The 27,500-nt window shown below is 48.3% G+C and overlaps 1 protein-coding gene across 1 annotated transcript in view; it reads left to right on the top strand.

Annotated features, from left to right (window-relative positions):
* ece2a (endothelin converting enzyme 2a) overlaps positions 1-27,500 on the top strand; it is a 53,041-nt gene that overhangs the window by 4,543 nt on the left and 20,998 nt on the right. The window contains exon 3 of the mRNA XM_068701848.1: positions 22,942-23,225. Within this exon, the coding sequence (XP_068557949.1) occupies positions 22,942-23,225 (284 nt within the window). The remainder of the gene's footprint in view (positions 1-22,941; positions 23,226-27,500) is intronic.

Here is a 27,500-nt window from a genome sequence, read left to right as displayed (position 1 = left end):
ATGACTGGCCCCTGGCTGCTGCTGGTGATGTAATGACCCCTCGCCTGCCAGTGGTCAGCGCTCACGCCTCGTTCTCCAAGGAGAGGGGCGATGATGTAATGGTCTCTGTTCTCCAGTGGTGACTGGGCCTGAGATGTGTGTGTGTGTGTGTGTGTGTGTGTGTGTGTGTGTGTGTGGTCTACCTACCATGTTCTCTGCATGTTAAAGTCCAGAGGTCATGACGCAGAGTCTCCAGTCAGACCAAGAACACCGACCTTTCATGACCACAGGGCTGATCGACATCAGTGTGTTTTAGCATCTCAGCGTCACAATATTTTTGTCGGAAGTGCATATAATATATATATATATATATATATATATATATATATATATATATATATATATATATATATATATATTTAATATATAAGAGGTTATTCAGGGGAACAACTACGCAATCTTTCGCCAAACAAGACGCATGCAGGGACACACACACGGAAGGAAGGAAGGAAGGAAAGAAGGAAGAGAACGAAAGGAAGGGGAAGTAAGGAAGAGGAAGGGAACGAAAGGAAGGAAGGAAGAGAATGAAAGGAAGGAAGGAAGAGAATGAAAGGAAGGCAGGAAGAAAACGAAAGGAAGGGGAAGTAAGGAAGAGGAAGGGAATGAAAGGAAGGAAGGAAGAGGAAGGGAACTAAAGGAAGGAAGGAAGGAAGGAAGAGAACGGAAGGAAGAGAACGAAAGGAAGGGAAGGAAAGGAAGGGAACGAAAAGAAGGAAGGAAGGAAGGAAGAGAATGAAAGGAAGGAAGGAAGAGAACGAAAGGAAGGATGAGAACGGAAGGAAGGAAGGAAGAGAATGAAAGGAAGGAAGGAAGGAAGAGAACGAAAGGAAGGAAGGAAGGAAGAGAGTACTCTGTACAGTGTGTGTATTTTCCTGGTTGTACTTCTGGTCATCTGGAGGTGGTGTTGAGGTTTGCTGTAGTTCCGGTTGGCTGCCTGTTGGCCTCACAGACTGTGTTTTCATGGCTGTTTAAATGCAGCTGCTGGTCTGGTGTTGTTCTGCTGCTTTGTCACTCTAGTCCAGTCAAGCTCTCAGAAGACGACATTTTGGGGCATTTTGTAACGTCGTCGTTCTAACCTTTGATACGAACGATCAACCGAGAGCATAACCAGCAGACTGATTCATAATGAAACATGACTTATAGGGCATGCTTTACCTTCTCTGCACTGTCCTGCGCTGCTGCCTCTGTTTAGCTCACCTGCTGACATCGTGGTCCGTCACTTTGTGGGCTCCTGAGGCTCCTGAGGCTCCTGAGGCTCCTGAAGCTCCTGAGGCTCCTGAAGCTCCTGAGGCTCCTGAAGCTCCATGAGGCTGATGTCAGCGGTGTTTATTGGCAGTGGAACGGTGAAAGACCGTGAGTGTGCCTGTTCACTCAGCTGTCCTGTAGCTATGTATGGCCGAGCGCCTTGACTACAATGACATCATGCCTCTTTATAAAGAGCATTACCGCATGCTGCCAACGATGCACAGTCTCCCTCCGTCACCCGCTCTGCCTCTAGCACGCCACATTCATCCCTGACACCATCACCTTCTCCTCCACCTCTCTTATTATTATGGTAGATTTAAACCCTCCCACCTCACGCTGCAGACCAGTTTTCATCTTTGTGTGTACCGGGGGAGAAGCTAACCCGTGTACATGAGAGTATACTGAGTATACTGAGTATAGAGGAGCACAGGAGATCTCAGACAACACTCCTCTCACATCCCCCGTTTCCACAGTGTTAGAAACGCACACACACACCCACACACACGACACAAAATGCTGATGGGATGGAAAGTCGCTGGCAACACGGAGAGCATGGCGGGACAGTGAGAGAGATCTGAAGTCAGGAGTTATGTCTCTGCAGCTGTCAGAAGACCTGATATCAGATACGCAGTTGAAGTTCATCCCTCATCTCTAGAGTTGAGTTTCTTTTTCCATGTGACCTTCCTTCCCTCACCCCTGTCCTCCCTCTTCTACCTTACTATCTTCCATTCTCTCATGTCTCTCCCTCTCGGCAGCGAGGCCGTGAGGATCGGCAGCTTCCAGAGGAACAACAGAACCGGGAGACGGGCCTCGGGCCGTTTCCAGCTTGCCCTTCCTTTTATCGATTGCAGCCGTTCCTTCCTGTGGCGGCTGGAGGCGGTGCCCACAGTCCGATCATAGATAGACTTGCATCCTCCATTCTCCGTTCTCCATCCAGTTTCTGATGGCAGTCGCCATCCAGCTTATACACGGTGGCGTTCATGGAATATATATCGCTTGTATGTGTTTAACAGTGGTCCAATTCTGAGGCAATTGCTTGATCTAGATGAGCAGCGATGAGGCGAATCAGTTGGTCAGGAACAAGGTAATGCAGAGATACATGGAGCTGCTCACATACAAAGGCAGTAGAGGTTGTTTAGTCTGCAGTGTCCTCTGGCCCCAACCAGTAGGAAAGACACACACACACACACACACACACACACACACACACACACACACACACACACGTGCATCGCCACCTTGTCTGTTTTTACCTCGATGTGCTGAAACATCTGCAGCCGAGCAGATACAAAACTGCAGCAGAGGAGGTGTGTGAGGTGTGTGTGTGTGTGTGTGTGTGTGTGAATGGAGTGTGAGTTGATGAATGAATGACAGAGGAGGTGGAGGAGGGTGTAGTTTAAATTACCCCATCCTCTCTCTCTCTCTCTCTCGCTCTCTCTCTCTCTCTCCCCCCCTATACCCTCCCCTCCTCTCAGCTTCTGGATTGGCTGTTTTCAGTTTTCAGGGAGCCCTCACCATGCAGCAGTCAGTAAGTCAGTAAGGGCAACCCTCCCTCCATCCCGCCCTCTCCCCCTCTCCTCTCCCCCTCTCCTTTCCCCCTCTCCTCTCCCCTTCCCACCCCCCTACTTTTTGCCGCTGTAAGGAGTGGTGCTGTTTATGAATGAGCCTCAGAGCCGCAGAATGTGAATGAAAAATCAGAGGGAGTGAGCAGATAGGGGAGCAGCTGAATGAAATGCAGCAGAGCAGGAAAGAAAAATGGAGGAAAGATGCTGAATGAAAATCACAAGGGTGGGAGGGAGTGTAGGGGGGGGGGGGGGGGGGGAGGGGGGGGGGGGGGGGGAGGGGGGGGGGGACATAAGGAACATTTGAGTTCTTTTCGAGCTATTATCCTGTGTGTGTGTGTGTGTGTGTGTGTGTGTGTGTGTGTGTGTGTGTCCTCTCTCACTGGTATGCAGATTAGGGAGGATGCTTGAACCGGTGGCTGCTTTTGCCTGTGAGCCAATGGGAACCTCCGCTACCTAACAAGCACATACACACCCACACACATGCACACTTGCATACACACACACACACACACACACACACACACACACGTATGAACAGCTTTCTCTGCAAGCTGGTGCACCGTGCTTTGAATAATAACAGGGTTACCCGGGCAACCAGGCTGGGATGATCGATGGGCCTGGCCCTGATAAACAGAGCACAGAGGGTGCTGTGTGTGTGTGTGTGTGTGTGTGTGTGTGTGTGTGTGTGTGTGTGTGTGTGTGTCACACAGAGTTTCTGATGTCGCAGTGGGAGATTCTTTGTTCTGGGACAATTACAAGATATCTTATTATCAATTCTCCTCCGACCTGAGATGATATGTGTGTGTGTGTGTGTGTGTGTGTGTGTGTGTGTGTGTTTATTTTAACGACTCTGTTCTCAGTAACACTGAACGTCCTTGGTGAGAGGGCTTGTGCAGGCGGACTGATTGGGTGACCACACTCTCTCTCCTGACAGTTACGGTAATAGTACGGCCTTTTACTCCCCCTTTACTCCCCAAATCCCCCCCCCCCCCACTGAGTGCAAATTATATAGCTAGCCCACGAGTTGGACTGGCTACTTGATTTGATTAAACACGTGCTGCGTGCATTTCTGTTTTGTTCTGTTGTTGTGAGGGTAATGTTGTGAGGGTAACTATAAAACTGTGAGGATACGGTTTAGTTCTTCCATGCATACCTCACATATATCTGCTTCACCCTCACAACGCTCCGGCGGTGAGGGGAATCTAGATTGTGGTGCTTGCAGGATTGAAGCGTCGCATTTCAAAACAGCAACATCTCTCACCCGAAAAAACAATGTTCCCAATAAGCTGGAATGTCCACCAAACCCATCCTCATGAGGACCTGTTTAATGTATGAAGTGAATCCACCTATAATCCACTTCTCTAACGGGCCGATTTAAACAGCATCTGTACATTATTTGTGAATGTCCTTATCTCAATAAGGGAGCCGTCTCTCATGCTACCATGTTCTAGCAGCGCTGTGTTGAGGATGGGGAGTATATCGGTGATTGGCATTCAAACTGCCTCCTCCGTCTGCACCGCTCACTGCTGCATCACATTACCCTGGCTGACTCCCTCCCCTCTCTCTCACCTCTCCTCTCCCCTTCCTCTCGTTGCCCCCCCCCCCCCCCCCCCACAGAGAGGAGGAGGAGGAGGAGGAGGAGGAGGGGGAGGGGGAGGAAGGAAGAGTGGCTGCCGAGAGGTGCATCTGCAGCCAAAGTCGCCTCTCGAGAGCTGAAGTGTCGTTCCGGAGACATGATGTCGACCTCAGAAGCAGGGTCATCTGAGTGTGTCCCTGCTCTTCTGTCACGGTGAGAGAGAGACGAGCTTCCCTCGCCGCGACAGTCGCGGCACAAACAGTCACTTTCCTCGTGACCTTGTACACTTACGTCTGTGATTACAGCGACGGGCTCTGTCCCACAACGTCCACACGCGAGACATTAAGACGACGGGGCCAGAGCCCTGCTTAAAGACAGATGAAGCTTTGAGATGATGAGTGTGGTCATGTAGGGACGTACGGAGGACAACGTGAGCTTGTCAGATGGACATTGGAGCCCATATGGTCCCGCCATTTAAGAGTGACGTAGCATTAAATGCTTCCGCCACGTTGGAAAAATGTCGAGGACGCACTTTGGATCTAATTGCTCGGCCGTATTCAAATACGGTATTCAGATACGGTTTACCTCCAGGTTTCCGGTGCCTGTTTGTGAGTGCTTGACACCTGCGGTATCACTCCAGACTGCTCGACGAAGGCGCTGCGTTCTGAGTCTCAGTGGCGTCATTAACCCGATCGGCACATGGCTCTGAGCGGGGAAAGCCCCGTCGACGACCTGACGGAGGCGGCGGCGGTGGGTGTGCGTCATTGATCGTAGCCGGTGCAGTTCAGCCTCTGCGGTGACGCACCGCTGCCGCCGGCCTGCCGAGGTAATGTAGAGTTATACCCTTCAGTCACTAGTGACTCGGCGCGTTGCCCTGTGCACTGAGCCGATCTTCATGAAGAGTAAGGATCTACAGCGGCAAGCTCGCCGTGCTTATGTCTCTGAATTAACAGTATGCTGATTTCAATGGAAATCACAGGATTCTTACACCACATCGCAGGAAAGCCGAAGATGTTAACAACATATTTTATAATTAATAACAGTGTGAAGCCCGTTGCTTATTCCAACCCCCTCACAGTTAGTGCTGTGTTTACACCAGAACCTGGAATTGCAGCATCGTCCACATATGTCTCCGAATCCCCTCGTCATCCTGCAGCTACGTCGTTAACTACGCCTTGTTCTTCTCCTGTTCGTCCAATCACACTTTGAGGAGCGCTCTGGCTTTGTCCCCGGCTCTCTCACATAACGCTGCTTGTAATTGCTGCAGGGCTAACGGGCTCGCACCTCCACCTCTGCGTCTTCACGTCCGCCCCAGTGTGGGTCTGTCTGCCCGTTTGTCACTCTTACCTCCTGGTCTGTGTGAAGTGCTCAGCCATCCGTCAACGTAGCTACGCTAACTGCTAGCGCTTGGCCCTCCTCTCTCGTTGTGCCTCCTAAGCTGACAGATTTACTCCCTGAGCCGCTGTTTGTCTGTTGCTAATTCTCTGTCTGCGTCTTTCGCTCTGTGTGTGTGTGTGTGTGTGTGTGTGTGTGTGTGTGTGTATGTGTATGTGTGTGTGTGTGTGTGTGTGTGTGTGTGTGTGTGTGTGTGTGTGTGTGTGTGTGTGTGTGGACACAACTCAGTGCCGGTCTTCAATCTTTGCTTTATTTTTCTGGCTGCCGGTACATCTTCTCTCTCCATCTCTCACTTCTTATACGGCATACATAACAGAGTTAGTTCGGCTCGGTCGTGATATTCTTATGTAACCCTCCATTTGCCTTTGCGCTCCCCCCTTTCTCTCTCTCTCACACACACACACACACACACACACACACACACACACACACACACACACACACACACACTCTCAGTAATCTGTGTGTGTCTAGGAGAGCTTGTCTTGTCAGATATTCTGATGCACAGTTAAAGGTTCCTACTTCTCTGTTCTGTTAGTGTGAGTTTGCATCTCGTTGGTTTGTGCGTTGTTGTGACTCTCTGCGGTGGCGTTGCTCTGCAGCGCAGCGGCGACTTCTCTCCGTCAGCGGCAGGGTCGTCATTGCGTTGCTGATTTTCCGTCGATCCTCTGAGGCTTTCCTCGCCGTGTCACTCTTCTGTTTTATTAGCTTTCATTTCTGCCTCCTCTGCCTGTCGCACAGTTCATCGCGCCGCGTGACACCGGGTTGTAATCTGTTGATGGAACTCTGGGTGGCTGGACCACTTTCAGCAGATGCTGATTGAGAGATGGCAGCATGACATTAAGGTGCCAATCATACTCCTGTCACAATGTAAATGCAGCACAGAGTCTTCTGAACATCGATCCTATGAATCACCACAGTGATGTAAAGAGACCCGCTGAATCAAACGCATCCCGTCTTTGATCCGCTTCTGTGTGACGAGGCCATCGCTGTGTGTGTGTGTGTGTGTGTGTGTGTGTGTGTGTGTGTGTGTGTGTGTGTGTGCTGCGTCGGTGATGACGCATGCCTGGCAGCGACTAATGGGTGGACATAACCTAATGAACGCATTCAGTTTCACAAACAAGTGTTTGACACGACAAAAGGTCACACTGGACATCGTGCACCAGGCCCGGCTGTGGTTACATAAGCAGCTTTTTGTTTTCAGAAACCTGACTGATGATGATGATGATGATGATGGTGGTGGTGGTGGTGGTGGTGGTGTCCTGCTGCATTTTTCCACTGTCCTTTATCACTGAGTTTATGCTGCTTCAGCTGCTTGGTGTTTTTATTGCCGTCCCGCTGTGATCTTTAATGATGGAAATGTCTCCTGTAGTTAAGGAGGAGGCTGGACCCACAACTTATTGGTCAGCATGCACAAAAAAAACAAACCTTAGTGTAAAAGATTGTTGTTATTATTATTATCTGAATAGAAGGCTCCATGTAAATGCAGCTATGCGCTGACCTTTGACCCTCGCCGTGCCGGATCAGAATGCATGAATAGTGATTCTCTTCAGGACACTTGCTCTCCGCAGTGTCTCCATGTATCACTGTGGTGTAGTGGTGCTCGGATGAAGTGAGCAGAAAGCAAATGAGGGTGTTCAGTGAGACACGTTAAGGAGTACAGCGAGGGCGAGACGAGGTGTGTGTGTGTGTGTGTGTGTGTGTGTGTGTGTGTGTGTGTGAATTGATTAATGGTAGAGGACTGACCCTGGCTCGCTGAACACCACCTGTCCCCTCGGCTCCATCACCACACATCGCTGGCTTCAGGCCGGCTGACCCTCCTCTGCTCTCTGGCTGCCGTTCATTTTAAGAAGGAAAAACACTAAAGTATTGTCTTTTTTTTTTTCTTTTCAACGTGATATTGATGTGATTTGTTTTAGAATATTACAAATATTTGAACTAGACAATATCAGTCATTGCTGATTCCTATTTGGTAACTTTATTTATCTCTCAATTCATTTTCCAGAAAAGGTTCTGTACCATAATATGCTAATTGAGATAATAGAATTTTAATAAATAGTCCAAAGAAATAAAGATGCAACATTGACGATGAAATTAAAAACTTAAACTCACTTCCAGCCTTTTTAATGCAAATATTTGCTGACTGTTAGCCAAGCTGTTTAAATATGTCAATTTATGTTTATTTATTCATTAATCAAGTGTTTAAAGGAAACAAGGATGAGGATAATCATTAGTCTCACTCCATGCCATGATACAGAGGTATCATGACTCTCCTTACCTCCTTACCTCCTTACCTCCTGACCTCTCTCATTGTATGTCAGAGAGAGACAGACGGCACATAAACAGAGGTTAGTAGCTACAGCTACAGCTATTGACGTTTCCCCTTTCAGAGTGGAACATAATAATCGAAGGGATCAGGAAGCGTTGCCAACAGGCTCCGCTGCTCGTCACGTCAAACAACACTGAACCTCCTCTTTTATCTTCCATTTATTCACTTCATTTCTCTTTCTAAGTATCAACTGAGAACACAGGAGCAGGAAGAGGCTTGCCATGCTCGCTGCTGTCCATCTCTTAAAGTTACATACTATATATACTAAAGATACTATATATAGTATCTTTAGTATATATGCTATTATATAGTATTATATAGTAAAGGACAGTGATGCACGGCTGAGTGAAAAGGTGTTTTGAGGAGCAGTCTCACGTGTTGATGCAGGATCATCTCGTCCAGCGGTTCTAGGGTGAGCTGGCTCCATTAGAGCGTAACAAACATCTGTGCTCACTTGGCCTCTGTTAGCCTGAACAGGAGAGCAGAGAGCAGATGGGCTGCTATGGGTTGTAACGCTGTGATCACTTTACCTGAGAACAAGGGGCCTCGCATACCTCATGCCATCCCTAAGTGCATAAGCATGCACACACAAGGAAGGAAGGAAGGAAGGAATGGAGGGAAACGAACGAACGAAAGGAAGGAAGGAAGGGAACGAAAGGAAGGAATGAAGGAAGGGAACGGAAAGAAGGAAGGAGGGGAACGAAGGACGGGAACGGAAGGAAGGAAGGAAGGGAACGAAAGGAAGAAAAGAAGGAAGGGTACAAAAGGAAGGAAGGAAGGGAACGAAAGGAAGGAAGGAAGGGAACGAAGGAAGAGGAAGGATGGGAACGAAAGGAAGGAAGGGAACAAAAGGAAGGAAGGAAGGAAGGAAGGGAATGAAAGGAAGGAAACAAAAGGAAGGAAGGGAACAAATGAATGAAAGGAAGGAAAGGGACAGAGAAAGGAAGGAAGGGAATGAAAGGAAGGAAGGGAACGAAAGGAAGGAAGCGAAGGAAAGGAAGGAAGGGAACAAGTCATTTTTTTTTTTGGAAGACGATCCCTACAGTGTTAAGTCATGATGGAGTTTGAGAGGACTGAGAAGAAACCCAGACCACCATTGCAGAGTCAGGTCTTCTGCCTGTTGCCATGGCTACCTACTCCCGAAGACAATATTTAATTAAAAAGGCATTGTAATGCATTCATTTCACTGTTGGTCTGTAAGAAGAAGGAGGAGGAGGAGGAGGTGGTGTGATGTGGTGTGGTGTGGTATGTGTGTGTGTGTGTGTGTGTGTGTGTGTGTGTGTGTGTGTGTGTGTGTGTGTGTGTGTGTGTGAGAGCCTTGGTGGACTGTGTGTCACATGCTGCGTTGTGTTGACACCACTGTGAGATGAAGGACTTCATGAAAGCTTCCATCCACTGTTCACTCAGCCTGTTCCTGTTGACGCTACGTCACTCTGTCTCCTGTTGGCACTTCACACAGATAAGAGCGGCAGATTCACCACTCAAAATAATTAGTGGTAATATTTGAGGAAAATACCTTTTTAACGACTTCAAGCCGCGACCTACATGTATGCAGAACAGCTGCTGCTACGGCTAGCTAGCTAATGAATAAAGCGTCAGTTTTCAGCTGACCTCATTTTAAAAGAAGACTCTTGTAGAGGGGGGGGGGGGTGCTGGGCCAGAAATGTGTTTCACACTATTCTTTAAGATTCTGCCGGTTTCTACGGTACATCACATAAATATGTCAAAGCCACACATGTTATGGCGCTAAAATGCTGAAGGCTAATTTACGTATTTGATCGCATTTTCAAACAGTTTGTTTCACTTTTTGAAGTTACAGGAAATGAACCTTTTTAAACTGATGTGTTTTAGTGAAACGTAACGCTTCGGTTTCATTGGCTTGAGTTGCTGCAGTGCAAACTTCCCCAAATTCCAATAAAGAGCCCGACGGAGACGCCGACGGTCCCCTTGAACTCTGATCGCTTCGATCGTAATCGGCGAAACGGTCGATGTGCTCGTTACCGGGTTCAGAAAGGAAACGGAGTGAGAAGAAAGACGGGAAGGAAGGACGAAAGAGTGAGAGAAACAGAGAGAGAGTCGAAGCTGCAGATTGTCACAAATCCTACTGCTGGGACTCTTTCCAGACCTGGTGTTCCCATGCAGATTAAAATCCACGTATTTAAACCATGTCGCCCACCGCACACAAACCCAAAGCAGGAGGAGACGCATGGTGTCTCCTCTCCTACGTCCTGTCCCTGTGTTCTGCTCTGCTTTCCATCCTCGTCTATGTATCCGTCTTTCTGTCTCTACTTTCTGTCTCTACTCTCTGCTTTTCGTCCCCGGCCACCTTTTCTCCTCTGGAGTCTGTTACATAACATACGTTAGAGGGAGGTGGAGGGAGGAATGCTGGAAGTCAGGAGGAGGGGAAGAAGACGACCCTGACGTCTGAGCAGTCTGGCTCTTTATTGGAGCAAAATGTTGTTTTTGTGTAATGCATGTTTTGGGTATGTGCTCTGCTTGCTTTTGTTTCATTTTGTGTTCAAATGACTGCCCCACCCCCCCCCCCCCCCCCCCCCCCCCTCGCTCATTTTCATCTTCAGGAGCTGACATCTGGTCTGCCCGTCCTCTCCTCCTCCTTTCTCCTCCTCCCTCTCTCATCCCCGCGTCATCTCATCTCGATCATGATTACACTTTGCCTCGCTGACCCTGCGATGATGTAACTCGTTTTTTGGCAGCAGACTTAACCCCCGCCGAGCATTACGTCCTCCCGTCTTTCTGAGAACCACCCCCCCTCTCGGTCTCTGCCTCGCGCTCTTCCCAATTTTTTGAAAGGTCTTAATCTTGTTCATAATGCATTTCACTGCAACAGCTCAATGAGGGGGGAGGGGGAGGGGGGGGGATGAGATTGCTGAAGGAGAGACATTTGGGAATGTCAGATGATTTGATGCTCCAGTTGTAAGGACAAAATAAAGATTGGGAGACGTTCTGTAGCACATGTTCCTTTCTCTTAAGTGATGAGTACAAGGATCACGGTGAACAGCACTCCAGATACTAGATAGCTACCTAGATACTAGATAGCCACCTAGACACTAGATAGCTACCTAGATACTAGATAGCTACCTAGATACTAGATAGCCACCTAGATACTAGATAGCTACCTAGATACTAGATGGCTACCTAGACACTAGATAGCCACCTAGACACTAGATAGCTACCTAGATACTAGATGGCTACCTAGACACTAGATAGCCACCTAGACACTAGATAGCTACTTAGACACTAGATAGCTACCTAGACACTAGATAGCTACTTAGACACTAGATAGCTACCTAGATAGCAATGACTTTCTCAAATACTTCTTGTATCTAAATATCCTCTGAAGTCACCAAAAATATCAGTTTATCAAATATTTAGAGTTTTGTTTTTATCACCCAGGCCAGTCCAGTGCTACTGTCAGCCGGTGAAGATCAGCGATTGGTAGATTGAGTCTCATCAGAGACATCTGACACCGTTGATCGTTGTCTGATCACACATGCAGCTCATTATTTGGGATCTGGTTGTCATTGACTGCTGGACAGGCCTTCATAATCTTTGCTCTCCTATTCATGCCGAGGGAAAACTGTACGTCATTTCAGCTGTTCATCTATTAATACTGCCTTTAATCTGCTTCTAGTATTATTTGTGTGTTTTCTTGTATGTTTGTTGAGGGCAGGGTGGGTCAGGAGGGGAGGGGCTTCTGCTATGCTCTGTTTTGAAGACGACTGGTTTTCATAAAGTAAAGCCGTTTTAATCTACAGAGAAATCCTACTTGAATTTTGTGTATGCTCCAATCAAATTTTTGGGAAAATGAAAAAAGGGATTTCAGAGAGAAGTGGACGTTTGTAAGAAATATCCAGGATGTCGAACTGATTCAGCAGCAGGAGTTGAAGCCTACAGATCACACTGTAAAAGTGAACCCAGACTGAAGACGATGAAACGACGGACCACCACTGTTCCGGTGTATCCGGGTATCTTTATTCATTGTTGCTCATTGAAAGTCGATAAATGAAGCTCGAAAGTCCCAACCCTTCAGGCCTCCCTCCAAAGCCGCTCTCCCAAAATTAGAACTATGAACGCAACCAACGAACACGGCTGTCGTTACTCCTCACAGCTGCTCAGCTGGCAGCAGCAGCAGCAGCAGCAGCAGCAGGTAGACGGGCAGGTAGGCCTGAATTAAAGCGTTTATTAGAGTCCTGCAAACAGCCACAGATACCAGAGTTTATCCTCTTTCATTTGATTTATTTTATTACTGTTAAGATCATTTCAACAGATATCACAAAACATGTTGACAAAGTACATTAACCACTCTAAGCCACTGTTCAAACACTGTAAGGTGAGGTTGTGTAATGTAATATGAATCATTATTATTACTTGCTACTACATCCATCAATCACTCGCTGCCAAAGTACCGATTATTGTTAGCCGGCAAACATAACTGACACATAAGAGACTTCAGCGTTTTCTTCTTGCAACTCCGCCAATAATTGAAAAATGTTAGAATACAGTAGCAGAGATCTCCTCCAAACCAGGATGTAGCCTCAGCGTGAAAGATTGAAACAATTTCAACACTATGAATAAGCAGCTACAGCTAAATAAATAGCTATATAGACATCTGAGGACTATAAAACTGCTTCTACTGCTACGTCACTGTGGCTTTGCAAACTGAACATTATATTATTGCTCATACATTTACACACAATGAGAGGTCGGCTTTTAGCTGGTATGGTACCTTCAGTAAACAAATATTTCATTTCTGACATTTTTTTTTTTTTGCAAACAGTAGAACCCCTCTTGTAATCTTGTGTGTGTGTTGTGTCTGAGAGTGTGTGTTTGTGTGTGTGTGTGTGTAGTGTGTGTGTGTGTGTGTGTGTGTGCGTGTGCGTGCGCGTGCGCGTGCGCGTGTGCGCGCGCGCGTTGAGATTGGGGAGCTGTGCCGGCTCTCTCATCAAGTATGCAGTTGGAGTCGACGCTGCAGCAGAGATGCCTAATGGAGAGAGCTGGCGGGAGAAGAGCGAGTCGGAGAAGGACTCTGAATACGTCATGCCACCCGCTCACTTCCAGCCTCTCCTCTCTCCTCTTTACCGTCGCATGCCAATTACTCCTTTTCACACTCTTCTATCTCAGCCTGCTCTTCTTCCGCATCTCTTCTCTTTCACTCGCTACCCCACCCACTATATCCCTCCGCTCTTGTCCTCATTCATAGCCATTCACATCCCTCCCGTTCCCACCAATTGAGTGTCGTTCATTCTCTCTCTCTCTCTCTCTCTTCTCTCTCTCTCTCTCCCTCTCCCTCTCTCTCAATCCCTTGCAGCCTAGAAAGAGCTGTTGAGAGTTTCAGCAGCCCTCGTCGCGCCGCAGGTAGCCTCCCAGCGCCGCAGATATTACCACAGTGACGCGTCAATGCTCCTCTTGCGGTTCCCGTTCCCATGACCATATAAGCACTTCCTCTTGGCTGAGTGAGTGACATCACGGCGTTGGTCTGACTTGAGCAGTTGCAGGAAGCACAAGTGAAAGGTCGCAGACAGGTGGAATTGGATGGTGTTTAAAGGGGGAGCCTGTTGGGAGATACCGACCACATAACTTCTGTATCACACACAACACACACACACACACACACACACACACACACACACACACACACACACACACACATACACACACACACACACACACACACACACACTCTCTCTCTCTCTGACAGTCTCCTCACGTCCTTCTTCTCACCTCTTCCAGTACTTGTTTCTTGCTTGAGAACACCCAGTTCCTGCCAAAGCAGGAAGTGGCTGTGACTCAGTGAGAACAGACCACATCGCATGTGTGTTCCGTCGTGTGTATCTCACGTTGTTCAGTCCGGTCCGGTCCAGTTCTTCTCCAGTCCACTCGGGCAGCAGATGGCTGCAGCGCGACCTTCCTTTACCTGCGCTCTCGTGCGCCGATGCAGACGACTGACGTAAATGAAGACGGAACTAAATAAGTGATAGATTCCTTATGAAGTGTCAGACAAGCAGCTGGAACATCAAAGTGTGTGTGTCTGTCGGAGAGCGACGGAGATGAAGCATTGGCATATTGCATGTATCAGCACACCAGAGGAGGGGATGGAGCATGCAGCATTAATCACCATCTCCATCCACCAGCCTGTCTCCAAGGCTGACTCACTCTTCATTAGCGACTTCGCTGCTGTCAGCTGCTCACTGGTGGCCCAAAAGCAGACTGCAAATTATTTTGGCGCACCTGTTGGAAGCAGAACATCTACGATCACGAAGGGACTGATACAACTCTACGCCTTCTTCTTCTTCTTCTTCTTCTTCTTCTTCTTCTAGATAAAATGTAGGACAATGCAGAGTTTGCCCATGGCTACCGTTGTGTTTTGAAGTGTTCCGCCTGGTAGATGTGAAGCTCTAACTTGTCAACAGCTGCAGCATCTTAATACGGAGGCAAGCGGCAGGTGGATCCATGAAACGGATGGTGTTTTAATGGAGCTGACATGCTAACATGGGCTCATTGAAGGAGCTGGCCTCCCTGTCAAGGTATTCGTCTGAAGATTGACCGAGAAAACAACACTGGCTGTGTGACCCATGTTTGAAAGGACATTTAGACGTTTGGATTTTGGACTAAATGAGCGGCTCCTGGATTTCTGTGAGCGAGCCTGATTCTGACTTCCGGTTTGGATTAGACTGAGACACGATGACACTGCAGAGAGACATGCCATTTCCTCCTGCAGGGATCAATATGCTCGGTCAGCCATAACGCACCCACTCTGGGCTGGCTCTCATCTGTAAAACCTGATCCATATGCATAATCAGTCCAAGGTCAGGCAGCGGAGCCATTTACATAAAGACGCAGGCACCTTGAACTGACAGACTCGCCTGCCGACCAGGCAGAAAATTAACCAGTCAAGTTTGAGCCTCTGCCTGCATGTGTGTGTTAAGTGATTGTGTGTGTGTGTGTGTGTGTGTGTGTGTGTGTGTGTGTGTTTGGGGTGTACAGGCAGGGAGAGGAGTGCTCATAGTGTGTGTGTGTGTGTGTGTTGAGAATACCTGTGCTTTTTCGGCCATTTTATTTTGTCACAGACGTGGTCTTGGTAGGTGGCTAATTGAAAATGCCTGTACTGCTGTTACCCTCCACACAATAATGTGTGTGTGTGTGTGTGTGTGTGTGTGTTAATGTATTTGTGTTCTTGTTCACAGCATGTGTCAGACTATCCACCAACACTATTCTCTCTGGGACACTTGAGATTTTGATCAGGTTTTGGCCTCATTTAAATCTTGCCTCACAAAGACAGTAAAACGTTATTGTTGTGCTGACTGCTGAATCTCTGTCAGCTGGTCTCTGTGCTGGTCTTATTTCACACACTCTGTCTCCCTGACTTTGCCTCATCTGTGCTGTTGTCCTGTGTGTTCCTGCTGAAAGAGTCTGCGCCGAATCCTCCTTGCATGCAGTTACAAGGAAGTACCTGACAGTGACGTCTCACTGCCTCTTGCATACATTAGCTTCACAACAACGAGAGCGTTCTGTCTTCATCTGCATTCTGTTTGTGAGTCTGTCTCTGCTGCACTCCTTTCTGTCTGAGTGTGTGTTCAGGTCACAGCACAGGTGAAGTGGATTAATGGCAGATTAGAGGAGAGCAGAGAAATGATTCCTGTGAACCTGATTGCACACACACACACACACACACACACACACACACACACACACACACACACACACACACACACACACACACACACACACACGTTTTCTTGCTGAATCATGACCTCCCTCTCTGCTGCAACACCACTGACTGACATTAGATTAAAACACTGCCAGTCAAAGGGAACAAACGGTTTGTGGTCACACAAAGACACGCACACAAAGCTCATACGCTCTCGCTAGAATCGCCCGACGGAAATAAATAAATATTGGTGCCTCTGCAACTGACCCAGCAGGGCGATAATGAACATCAAGGGGAGCGAGAGGGGAGAGCCGTCCTCAGACACAGCTGTGCAGGCAAACCGTCCTGGAGCCTCTCCGGTTCTCTGTAACTCATGTGTAGCATGACACCGGCTGTGACGATGGGGTTATTTCCACTACGGCGATAAGATTGCTCTCTCTAGATATTAAAACGCATTGAGGGAGCTGGTATTGGCCCAGTCTTGCGGACCCTTTTTGAGCCCCGTTATGCACAGTAAGTTCGCATTTCTGCCCACTTTGTCCGAGGGAATTGCCCACAATTCATAGCGTGACTTTAACCGCGGACGGAGCATTCCAATGCCCGTACTACGATACTGTTTAGTATGCGAGAAAAGGATTCAGTACGTCTCCTTAGATAGTACGTCAAATGCAGAATGACAGAAGCACCAGGATGTCCCACAGCATCCGCTAGCGTTTCTCAGTATTCGAGCCAGCATGCTTTTCTCTTCTGATCCACGATCCTCTGTGCCGCCGACATGCAAGCAAGAGGGTCAAAATTCAAGGTGCGATGACAAAGTAATATGTCCCAATTGAAGACGCATGCAACAGTACGTACGATGTACGGGCGGCTGAAGTACGTACTAAAGACTGGGATTTGGAGCTCGGCTGGTTTTACCAAGAGAAGCCCAGAGGATGGTGTTCAACCCGGAATACTAAATATATATATATTATATATAACACCTTGTTTACTTGGCCACGGAGATGAAAACGTGACGGCAGCAAAGAGACGCTGCCTGTGGTTCAGAGGGTTGGGCTGCGAGGGACGAACATGAATAAATACATAGAACATGGATATCGAATGCAGAGTCTTGTACAAAGTGTTCCGTTCAACAGCGACGGTGATGGGAGGCTGGTAGCTGGAGAGCTTTCAAGGCTCCTGGTTGAATCATTAGGACAGAAATAGCTGGTTCTTCAATGAAAAGCCTAAAGATAACGCTTCTCAAAAGACCGATTATGTAATCAGTTTCTCGGTCCGTTTTGGAAGCAATTTGGCAACTGGTTTTGTTCCAGACTGAAATTATGAAGCATGTTGAATTAAACCTGAGTGACTTTTGCCAAAACCAAAATAATCAAAACTAAGGACCGTGATGTAGACCTGTCTGTTGTTGTCCCAGGGAGCCTCGTGTCTCCATGATGAGGGACATTGAAGGTGTTCAAAGAACACGGCTAACAGTCTACAGCCATGCTGTTCTAATTCACCATCACCCAGCGCCACCATCTGAACATCAGATGAGAGAATATCTCTCGTCCTTCATTCTTCTCATCTCTAACGGGACGGAGGACGTCGTGATGTGATGGGGACGGTCCTTCGATACGGTTACCATGCCGGGCGTTGATAGATCTCATGAGAGGATTGTGGAGCCACTTCAGTGGTGTGAGAGACGGACTCAATAGATACTATTATGGGCTGCATGTATTATGAGAGAAGGGGGGGGGGGGCATTTGTTGTTGTTGTTTCTGTAAGTGTAACAGGTCACAACATCACAACATCATCCTCTTACAAGGACCTGACCTGCAGTGACACAACTGACTCTTGCAGTGTGTGTGTGTGTGTGTGTGTGTGTGTGTGTGTGTGTGTGTCACTAGTTCTTCACTAGTTCTTCAGTTACACAGAAAGATCGAATTGCATCATCAGGGCTCTCTACCACACTCTCTCTCTTAGTCACCCCTCGTTGCTCTGACCGCTGCCCAGCCATCATGTTAGCGCTCTGTCCATCTATCCGTCTATCCATCTATCCTTCTATCCGTCTATCCATCTATCCATCTATCCATCTATCCATATATCCGTCTATCTATCTATCCATATATCCGTCTATCTATCTATCCTTCTATCCGTCTATCCATCGGTCCATCTATCCATCTATCCATGTATCCGTCTATCCATCTATCCATCTATCCATATATCCGTCTATCCATCTATCCATCTATCCATATATCCGTCTATCCATCTATCCGTCTATCCATCGGTCCATCTATCCATATATCCGTCTATCCGTCTATCCATATATCCATCTATCCATCGGTCCATCTATCCATATATCCGTCTATCCATCGGTCCATCTATCCATCTATCCATCGGTCCATCTATCCATCTATCCATCGGTCCATCTATCCATCTATCCATCGGTCCATCGGCCCATCTATCCATCTATCCATCGGTCCATCTATCCGTCCATCCATCGGTCCATCTAGCCGTCTATCCATCGGTCCATCTATCCATCTATCCATCGGTCCAGCGTTCACCACACTGCGGTCTTTCTTTTAGTTTTTTCCCCGTCTGTCGTTTGACCACTGCTGACGACAGAGAGCTCTTAAAATGCAGACGGTGGTGTTGAGTGTTTATTCTTTCAGCAGACGGTGAAGTTTAAAGCACTGCAGCTGCCAAACGTTCAAGAGTGTGTGTTATGTGCAGCAAGTCCTAGACTCGTGGTGTTGTATGAGTTGTTGCAGAGGGAAGGTTGGTTAGTTAGTTAGTTAGTTAGTTAGTTAGTTAGTTAGTTAGTTCTGGCTAAATCGAGAGAAAAGATGGCTCCCCTCCCCTCTCCTCTCCTCTCGGTAACATTTACCGAGCCCCCGTTCCTTGTCCCTGTTGGTGTTTCTGGATCTGAGACGCTTCAGGCTCCGTGCCACAGCAGCCGAGAGGCATATTCATACGATGGAGTCCTTCCAAACGTCCTCCATCGCTCATACACTCGACACGCGCAGGCTCACACTCCATCAAAGCGCCCCACTGTCACGGGCACACTTTTAATTATTCAGTCACTAATTACCTCGTGTGCCCGGTTACGTAGCGGAGGTTGCGTTTGTGAGTGGAGGGAAGAGGACACTTGTAAGGAGAACTTGCCGGAAGAGCCGAGCTTTTGAGAGCTTTTCATCCGGCCTCGCTGCTGATGCAACTTCTCCGGAGCGTCTGAAACTGCTGGAAAGAAAGAATATCTATATCTAGTTTTAGATGAGGGTCAGTTCAGATGTTGTAGATACCAGAACACACGGCTACGTCTGTCTGTATTCAAACACTCATGAATGCTAGCTGGTGAAGTGTGTGTCTCTTTTCTCTTCCATTTATTTTGACCTTCTGCTTTCGCTCATCCCTTCTATGACGACTTCTCTCTCACACCCACCGCTCCTGAGTTTTAATAGCTCTTTGTGTCCCCTCTCTCCTCTGGTGTCTTAATCTTCCCTTCATTCTTTTCCACCTTTACCCCCCCCCCCCCCCCTCCCCCCCCCCCCTCCATCCTTCTTCTTGAATCCTCTCCACTCACACTGCTCTGTCTCAGTGTGAGGCTGAAACAAGCTGTGAGGCTGTTTCAGTCAGCACAACTTTTTGGAAAATTGTGCATTTTTAATCGGGAACTCGGCTGAAGTGCATCAGCACAAATGACTTCAAGGTGAGACTAGAAGGTCTCTAGTCCTGCTCTTCATCACATGTCTCTCCCCCTAAAAACCTGCTTCAGAGCACCTATATACTTTTTATTTAAACGTTATATACTTTGGCCTGGTGGTCGTTCAAACTACTTAAAAAGGAATACTTTAAGAGTCCATATAGGTCAAATAAATGAAAGACACCTCACAAACAAACACTCCACATGTTGACATTTACAGAAGTTCCATCTGAACCATGTGAGGCGTCGGTTTAGCTCTGGCTAGCCCAGGGCCTGCGTGGTGTGTGTGTGTGTGTGTGTGGGGTGGTGGTGGGGAACGTCACCTTTCATCAGCTGGTGGCCACAGTCCCCATCCCTAATGTAACCCTGCGTTCCTCTGACATCACGGAGTTTCCACTGCTGCGCTCTGCTCATCTCAGACATGGCAGCTTTGATATTTCACACCGGGTGTTCACCCGCAGGGGTTCCCCACCCAGCGCCCCTCCTAACCGTAGAAGGACTCTGGAGAGCGGCTGTTTGTGTGGGCAGGGGTCATCTGATAGCCCAGAGGTTGAACTTCCAAACAGTTCATGTTGTGTTAGAAGTCAAGGAGCGCGACCGTAAACTAATGAAATGACGACGCGGGACCCTTAAATCTTAGCAACTGTTTTACGAGCAGCAGAGGAACGCTGCTTCGTTCCAGCGGCGTTCCTCTGAGGCTTCCTTTCCCGTTGAGTCTTTCTGTTGAACATCAAAGGTCTGTCAGGTCCGTCTCGTAACCCGACGCCATTGTTGGACCGAGCATCTCCGAGTCTGCTGGGAAAAGGAGCCACCTCCATGTTTGGCCAACATTCCTCTCTGCACTAGCAGCTGGTTTTTTCGTCTTCTCCTATTTTAAAGGAAACCTTGTTTGTGCAGAGCTTCCTGTTTGAACGGACACCGAGACACAGAGACACAGAGACACCGAGACACAGAGACACCACGACGTACGAACACGTCAACCAACACACCGTTCACACGTCGCAGCAGATGATGGACGGTCACCACAATTTGTTTTTGCCAATTTGTTATGAGCGGTATGATACTTTATAAGACCAGGACTCTGATTTTCCATCACACACACGCACACACACACACACACACACACACACACGCACACACACACACACACACACACTCACACTCACACAGCCAGCAGAACGAGGTGATATGACACCTCTAACTTTAGTCTCCTTCTGTGCCGCTCTGGTTGATCCAGTTAGGATGCGCTATCGGGAGGTTTTAGCTGCCTTGCATCCAGCTGGAGGAAAAACAGACTCCTGGCTCCAGTCTGACCCGGACTGTCCTCTTATCCAGAACAGACCTTTGCCACATAAGTGTGTGTTATACTTGCACTGTAGGATCCCCCCGATACACAGCCTGTCAAACCTCATTCTTGGTGTGTGTGTGTGTGTGTGTGTGTGGGAAGGTCAGAGGTTGCGGCGGGGGGGGGGCACCAGCTGATGTTACTGACCCAAAATGAGAGGAGTGTCCTTGATGACAGCCTGGCAACTATAATTGTCGTGACAACCCCTAGGAAGGAGCTGTCATGTGACACTTCTTCCTCAGAACCGAGGAGCAATGGAAAAAGAAAACACACACACACACACACACACACACACACACACACACACACACACACACACACAGAGATGTGTCAGCGGGGGGGAACCCTTCTGAAACGATGTCTGGCATGCTTGGGTGTTTGAGAGAGGAGTGCAGGAGGGGTTTAACCCATTCTGGAGAGCATCAGACCCGTGAACCCTCATCACCTCACTACTCTGAATTTACGGACTGATCGTCCTCGTTTCCAAAGAGGAGGATGTCGACACTTTTTATGGTGTTTCTGACCCTTGTTGTGGTGGAACATAGTCTCCGGTGTGCCTATAAATCATGTCCTGTTCGTCAGCCTGCCTCTCCTTGACGCAAAAACGTATTTTCCAAAGCTGTTGCTTGTTTTTGGCACGTGTGAAGGAAGATTAAGGTTACCGAAAATAACCCCTGGAGTCCGTGTAATTCAACCCTGAGACATTCTCTCGTCTTCCAGCCATCCGTAAAGAAAGACGGATTTGAGTGTGGCAAGCGGCGCTGAAATGTTCTCTGCCTTGTTTTGAAGCCAACGTCCAGGGATAGCCGTCACGGGACCTCCAGCACACACACACACACACACACACACACACACACACACACACACACACACACACACACACACACACACACACACACACACACACATGTGCGTGCATAAACAGCTAACACACTCGATCACTTGTCGATTGTATTTGCCACATTGTCTTGCTGTACAATGCTTTAACATAGCGGTGGCTGGTGTTTCCTATCTGCTGCCTTTCAGAGAGTACAACATGCATGTAAGGTGTCTACATACTGCACACATGAGGCTGCTAACAGTATCGGTCTCTCACACACACACACACACACACACAGACACACACACTCACAGACACACACGCACACACACACTCACAGACACACACACACACAGACACACACACACACACACACTCACACGTACAGCTTTTTAAAGGCTGGTAATTAGTGGAAGCAGTGAGGTGATAACAAGCAGCAGCCACACGTTTTCCAACAGAGGCGCCGGTGCCAACGTGCTGCCGGAAGTCACACTCTGCACTCTGCACCCTTCCCAGGTGGATACCCCTAAACACACACACACACACACACACACACACACACACACACACAGACTTTCATAAGTACAAGATAACATGAGCGCTACTAGGCCAACAAACATGATCAAGATAGAGTGAATGTCTTCTCCATGTCCTCCTCCTACTTAGTCCGTCCCCTCTTTTTCTTTTGTCTGTCTTCTCCACCCACTCCTCCTCCTCCTCCTCCGTCTACACAGTCTATGACTCATCTGATCCAAAGGGGGGAGATGCAGCTTTCAGTAGATTGTTTTCATCTTGCGGCGCCACACGAGAGGCAATCTTCACGTTTCGTCCTCTTTCATCTCCCTCCTTGGCTTCCATCCATCCGTCACCCGCTGACGAGCTACAAGTTGCTTGTGAGAGATTTTGTGCAGTCTGAGGTCACAGACCGCCCCCCCCCCCCCCCCCCCCCCCCACACACACACACACACACTTTATATGACCACCCATATGCTTCCATCTCTGCTTGCTGCTCACGGTTGAACGGCAGCTTGATCAAAGACTGTGTGAGCGTCTGTGTCTCATCGATCACAGGAGGCGGTCGCAGTCATAGCCGTCTTTGCTGCCGTGATGGGAACTTGCTGTTTAATCATATGCTGTTGCAATATTGATCACACCATCATTTACTGAAAACATATTGTGGACTTGAGTCATCAGAGACATATTGGTGTCGGCCTCCCTCTCCTGTTTCCTCGTCTCTTTCCTCTCCCAACGTGTCCGTTTTCTTCTTTCCCTCCAGGTTGTGGAAACAGCAGCATGAGCGGCGACATGTACGGCGCCGGCTACCGCTCCATCACCAACATCGACTACTCCTCCGTGTGCGTCGGTACGATGAGCGCCAGGCACGCCGGCTGCCCGGGGATGACCTGGCATCAGATGGACGTGCGCCGGCTCTCCTTCCCCGACGCGTCCTTCGACGTCGTCGTAGAGAAGGCCACGCTGGACGCCATCATGGTGGAGGAGAAGACGCCTTGGGAGGTGTCCCCCCAAGCTGCCGCCTTCATTCACCAAGCGCTCACAGAGGTATTGTTAAGGGTTGAATATTGGACGTCCATGACAATATTTAGTTCATTGAGCAAAAGCGCTCTCACCTTTCTGCATCTCCCACAGTCTGTTTAATGCTGAGAGTTGGAGGACGTCTTTCTTATGTCCTCGAGGAAAAGTGTCTACTTGGGATGTATTCTGTGTATTTTATTGTCCTCTACCAATTAGTGCTGCAGGCGTCTTTACGTGTCCGCGATGATTTAAACGCTCCGCTGCAGGACGTCTTCATCTGTAAATTACTTCTCCCTGACAGTGAAATCGGTAATAGAGGCACTTTACACACTTCCCCTCCATCTCCACAGCCCGTCGGTTGACTTGCATGCCGTCCGAGGCCTTTCAGCTGCAGGCTGCAGCGCTAACCGCCGCTGCTCAGTGTGACAAGGACAATGTTTTGGCCATTAGCCGCGCTTGACCTCGACGCACTGAGACAAGAGAACGCCGCTGTCGGCTGAAGTAGGTGACTCCCGAGCTCTGGATGCGGAAGAGTCACTCGTGATGTACTCACTGTCAATGAGATAAAGTGTAGCTTGTAATTACAGGTGTACCGTGGGCTCCGTATGTAGGATTACAGTAAATGCATCGGTGGGAAAGGTCAGGCGGTGAGAATCGTTTTAATGGAGGCAGGGAGAGAGGACAATGTTAATGCACATTTAAACGAAAGAGCAAATACAGGCCTGATGTTTTTAAAATGTACGTACATGAAAATATCAAATATTCCAATGAAATTGTCGCAGTCATTAGGCTGCCGGCATACGGTTTACGCTGATGATTTGGATTCGGCATCAGGTGACGTAGTGTTTTAGTGCCGTAGACTGTAGCCTCAAGGACACACACCGTGAGATTCAGGGAGAAACACTAAATAGCTCCTTAAATGCACTGGACGTCTGTTTGCTGACCGCGTGAGACACGAGGGTACCGTTAGCTCGTCATTCCAGTGAGGTCAGCAGAGACACCGTGAGATCAACTCAGGATTTAATGCTGCGGGCTTAACCAGGGACAGGCCTGCCTCTCCAGGAGTAAACAAAGGCATGCACTGCTGTATGTGGGCCAGGATTTTAATACAGACCGACTATAGCCACACACACACACACACACACACACACACACACACAGAGACAAAGAAGTAGACGGTGTCCTGGGTGTTTTCCTGCAACAGAAGGAAGTATTAAAGCAGGATCGGTGAGTGTGTTTGGGGCACAGATGGGAGGATTTGACATCCCTTAAATAGAAGCGCCGCTGTTTGAAAGCCATTACAGAGTCGAGTTCCTCCTCAGCCATCGTCACCCGCTTCCCCTCACACCAGCTCTTCTTCTCACGTTTGACTCTCACTCTGTTCCCCCCTTCATTCTCACTCGTGTTCCTCCTCACCTGCTCTGAGCTCAGGGCTGTGTGGCGGTGGTATCGGGAGCTCGTGTGCATCTCCATGAGTGCAAACACCGAGGGTGAGCTCTCTCACTCCAGCATCTATAGATACAGAAGTCACGACTACGTGTGTGTGTGTGTGTGTGTGTGTGTGTGCGTTATGCAGACATGTAGGAGGCGGGTTCAAAGCCTATACTTTATACAAAATAACATTCTTACTTAATGGAAAAAAAGAAAGGGGAGCGATGAAGGGAGATGAGGAAGGTGAGAAGGAATGAAAGAAACGGAGGAAGCAGGAAAATCACTTCCTCACACAAGAAAGGAGGGATTGAACGAAGGAGGAGGAGGTTGAGGAAAGGGTGAATCTGCATGAGAGCACAGGAGAAAGAGAAAGAGAAAGAGAAAGGAAAGGGGGGCAAGAAGAGACCGACAGGAAGCTAATGAGCAGTGCAGCAGTGTGAGACCGATGGGAAGAAGGTAGCAAAGGAGAGGTGGAAAACAGGGAGGGGAGGGAACAGAGTGGAGCACACTATACTCTAAAATATGACCTGAGAGTGTTTCCTCCCTGAATAAATAGTGTTGAAGTAACAATCTATAATCTAATCCACTTAACATTAAAAGATCTTATTTTACATCAGCATTAAAACAAACAACTACAAAGTCACAGAACGTGCAAAACTACAAACATGTCCTCATGCAGTCATCATTCGACTGTATATAGAGACACGCAGCAAAAGGTGGAGCAACAAAGACGTTTTATTTTTGTTGCTGACACACACACACACACACACACACACACACACACACACACACACACACAAAATGTCACAGTCGAGGCCGAGGTGCACCGAGGTGCGAAATTTATTTCACAGCCTGACATGCTCTGTGAATCTCTTCTACTGTTGCTATGGAGACTCTTTTATTGGATATCATCTCAGACTAACACTTTTAATTGCTAACCTTTAGCCTCGTTCAAAGAGGTGAGGGCTAGTTATCTTAAAACTACTTCTTTTAGTTCTGTTTAAAGAAGTCAATGTGGATCGGAGCTTTAACGTCAGACCCAAAGTGTCGGTTTGGTGGCAACGCATGTGAATCCTCCTCACTAGAAGTTAGGACCGCTCTGTTAGATCAACTCAGACTCAATTCAGGACTTCTTGAAATCAAAGTCTGTCGTTGGCCTCTTCACATCCCTCCACCCACGGCACCGTCAGCTCAACCACAATGACCCGCTGGTCTTTGGTTGACCGCAATGCACTGGAGGGTTCTGTGCACCAACCTCTAGAGACTGCAGCCTCCTTCCCACGTAGCCCCCCGTCTCCCTGAGGTCATGAGGTCGTCTACATTGTCCAGGGCTTCCTCCTACTTGGGCCGCAGCTGTTGTTGCGACGTCACCTTGAACCCTTGGAGCGCATGCTGGACGTTGCTCGACTCCGGCGCTGGTCCAGGAGCTACATCTACTGCTGCTGAAACTGGGAGGTTCATATTCGGGGCGGCTGTGACACAGAAGATAGAGCGGGTCGTCCTCTAGTCGGGAGATTGGAGGTTCGATCCCCGGGTCGTCCAGTCGACACGTCGGATGTGTCCTCGGGCTAGATGCCGAAGCCCAGATTGCTCCCAAAGGTTGTGACCCGTCGGTGTGTTTGAAACGAGGTGGAAACTCGTATGGCAGCCTCTGCCATCGGTACATGTGATGAATGGAGTAAATGTTGGCGTGAAGTATTCACTGCTTTGTGGTAACAAAGGAGAACTCTCTCTGGTGCTGAGGTGGCTTTAGTACCAAGAGATCTTCAGCTCGGTGTGGTGCTCCTCTTCTCTCTTAGTCATATTTGTATTTTTTTGTTTTCTGTCCCAGTTGGCAATCGTGAGAGAAACATGTCGTCCTCTTGAGTTTTGAAGTGTTGAAAAGTGAGATAAGAGAATTTACAAAGTGAGATATTTGGTGATTATTGACCCCAAAATCCTACAGTATTCCCACCTCCAACGGTCTAATGTAATGTATTGGAAAAACTCAGTGTGCCCACCTTACACATCGTGGCATGGGAGGCTCATGTCATGACATCATCGTTAGCTGGTTTGATGCATTCAGTGAGACACATTCAGTGACATTGATTGGTTGTCCCTGGCTCCCGCTGTGGAGAGTCCTCCCGCGCTCACAGTACCGGGAAGCTTGGATGCCTGCCGGGAAGACAGCCCCAGGGGAACATTGATATTAGGACACACGCACACACACACACACACACACACACACACACACACACACACACACACACACACACACACACACACACACAGCTCAAGTCTTATTTCTCAGAGTTTCTGAAAGATTTTCCGGTAATGCTCGCATGACATTTAACACACTGTGTATATTCATGTGTGTGTGTGTGTTTGTGTGTGTGTGTGTGTGTGTGTGTCTTGATGTCGGCATGTTTTCATTGCTGTTTGGACCTTTTGTTCCAGGATAAAGTGGATTACACCAATCCATCGTTCTCTCTCCCTCTTTCACTTTTCCCACTCTCCCTGGTCTGCCTCACCTCGTTCCATGTTCCTGTAGAACGTGAAGCTGGAATAGAGGATGGAAAATGAAGTGCAGTTTGTAGCCTGAACTTAAAACCTGACGTTATTAACGTAGATTCAGTACAGTCTGGATTTAGGAGATTCTGACAATTTCAGATATCAGGCGCAGTCCGTCGGTCCGTGATTGGTCCTCGCCTTCCGCTTGTGCGCCGCGTGGCTCACGACACCAGACAAAGCTGGAATTTGGTCCGACTCCAAAGCGAGTCGTGCGGCTCAGAAAATGTGGGTCAGAAAACGGGCTCAGCTCGTACAGCGTTATGCACAGCTTTGTTGGATAAAGATTCATTTGGATCCTTTAGGTCTCCTGGAAGTGTAGGA

Source organism: Cebidichthys violaceus, unplaced genomic scaffold, assembly GCF_023349555.1.
Source record: "Cebidichthys violaceus isolate CVI_PGR_0920_01 unplaced genomic scaffold, fCebVio1.0.p SCAF_8, whole genome shotgun sequence".
Lineage (NCBI taxonomy): Eukaryota > Metazoa > Chordata > Actinopteri > Perciformes > Stichaeidae > Cebidichthys > Cebidichthys violaceus.
This window is presented reverse-complemented; position numbering and strand designations above follow the sequence as displayed.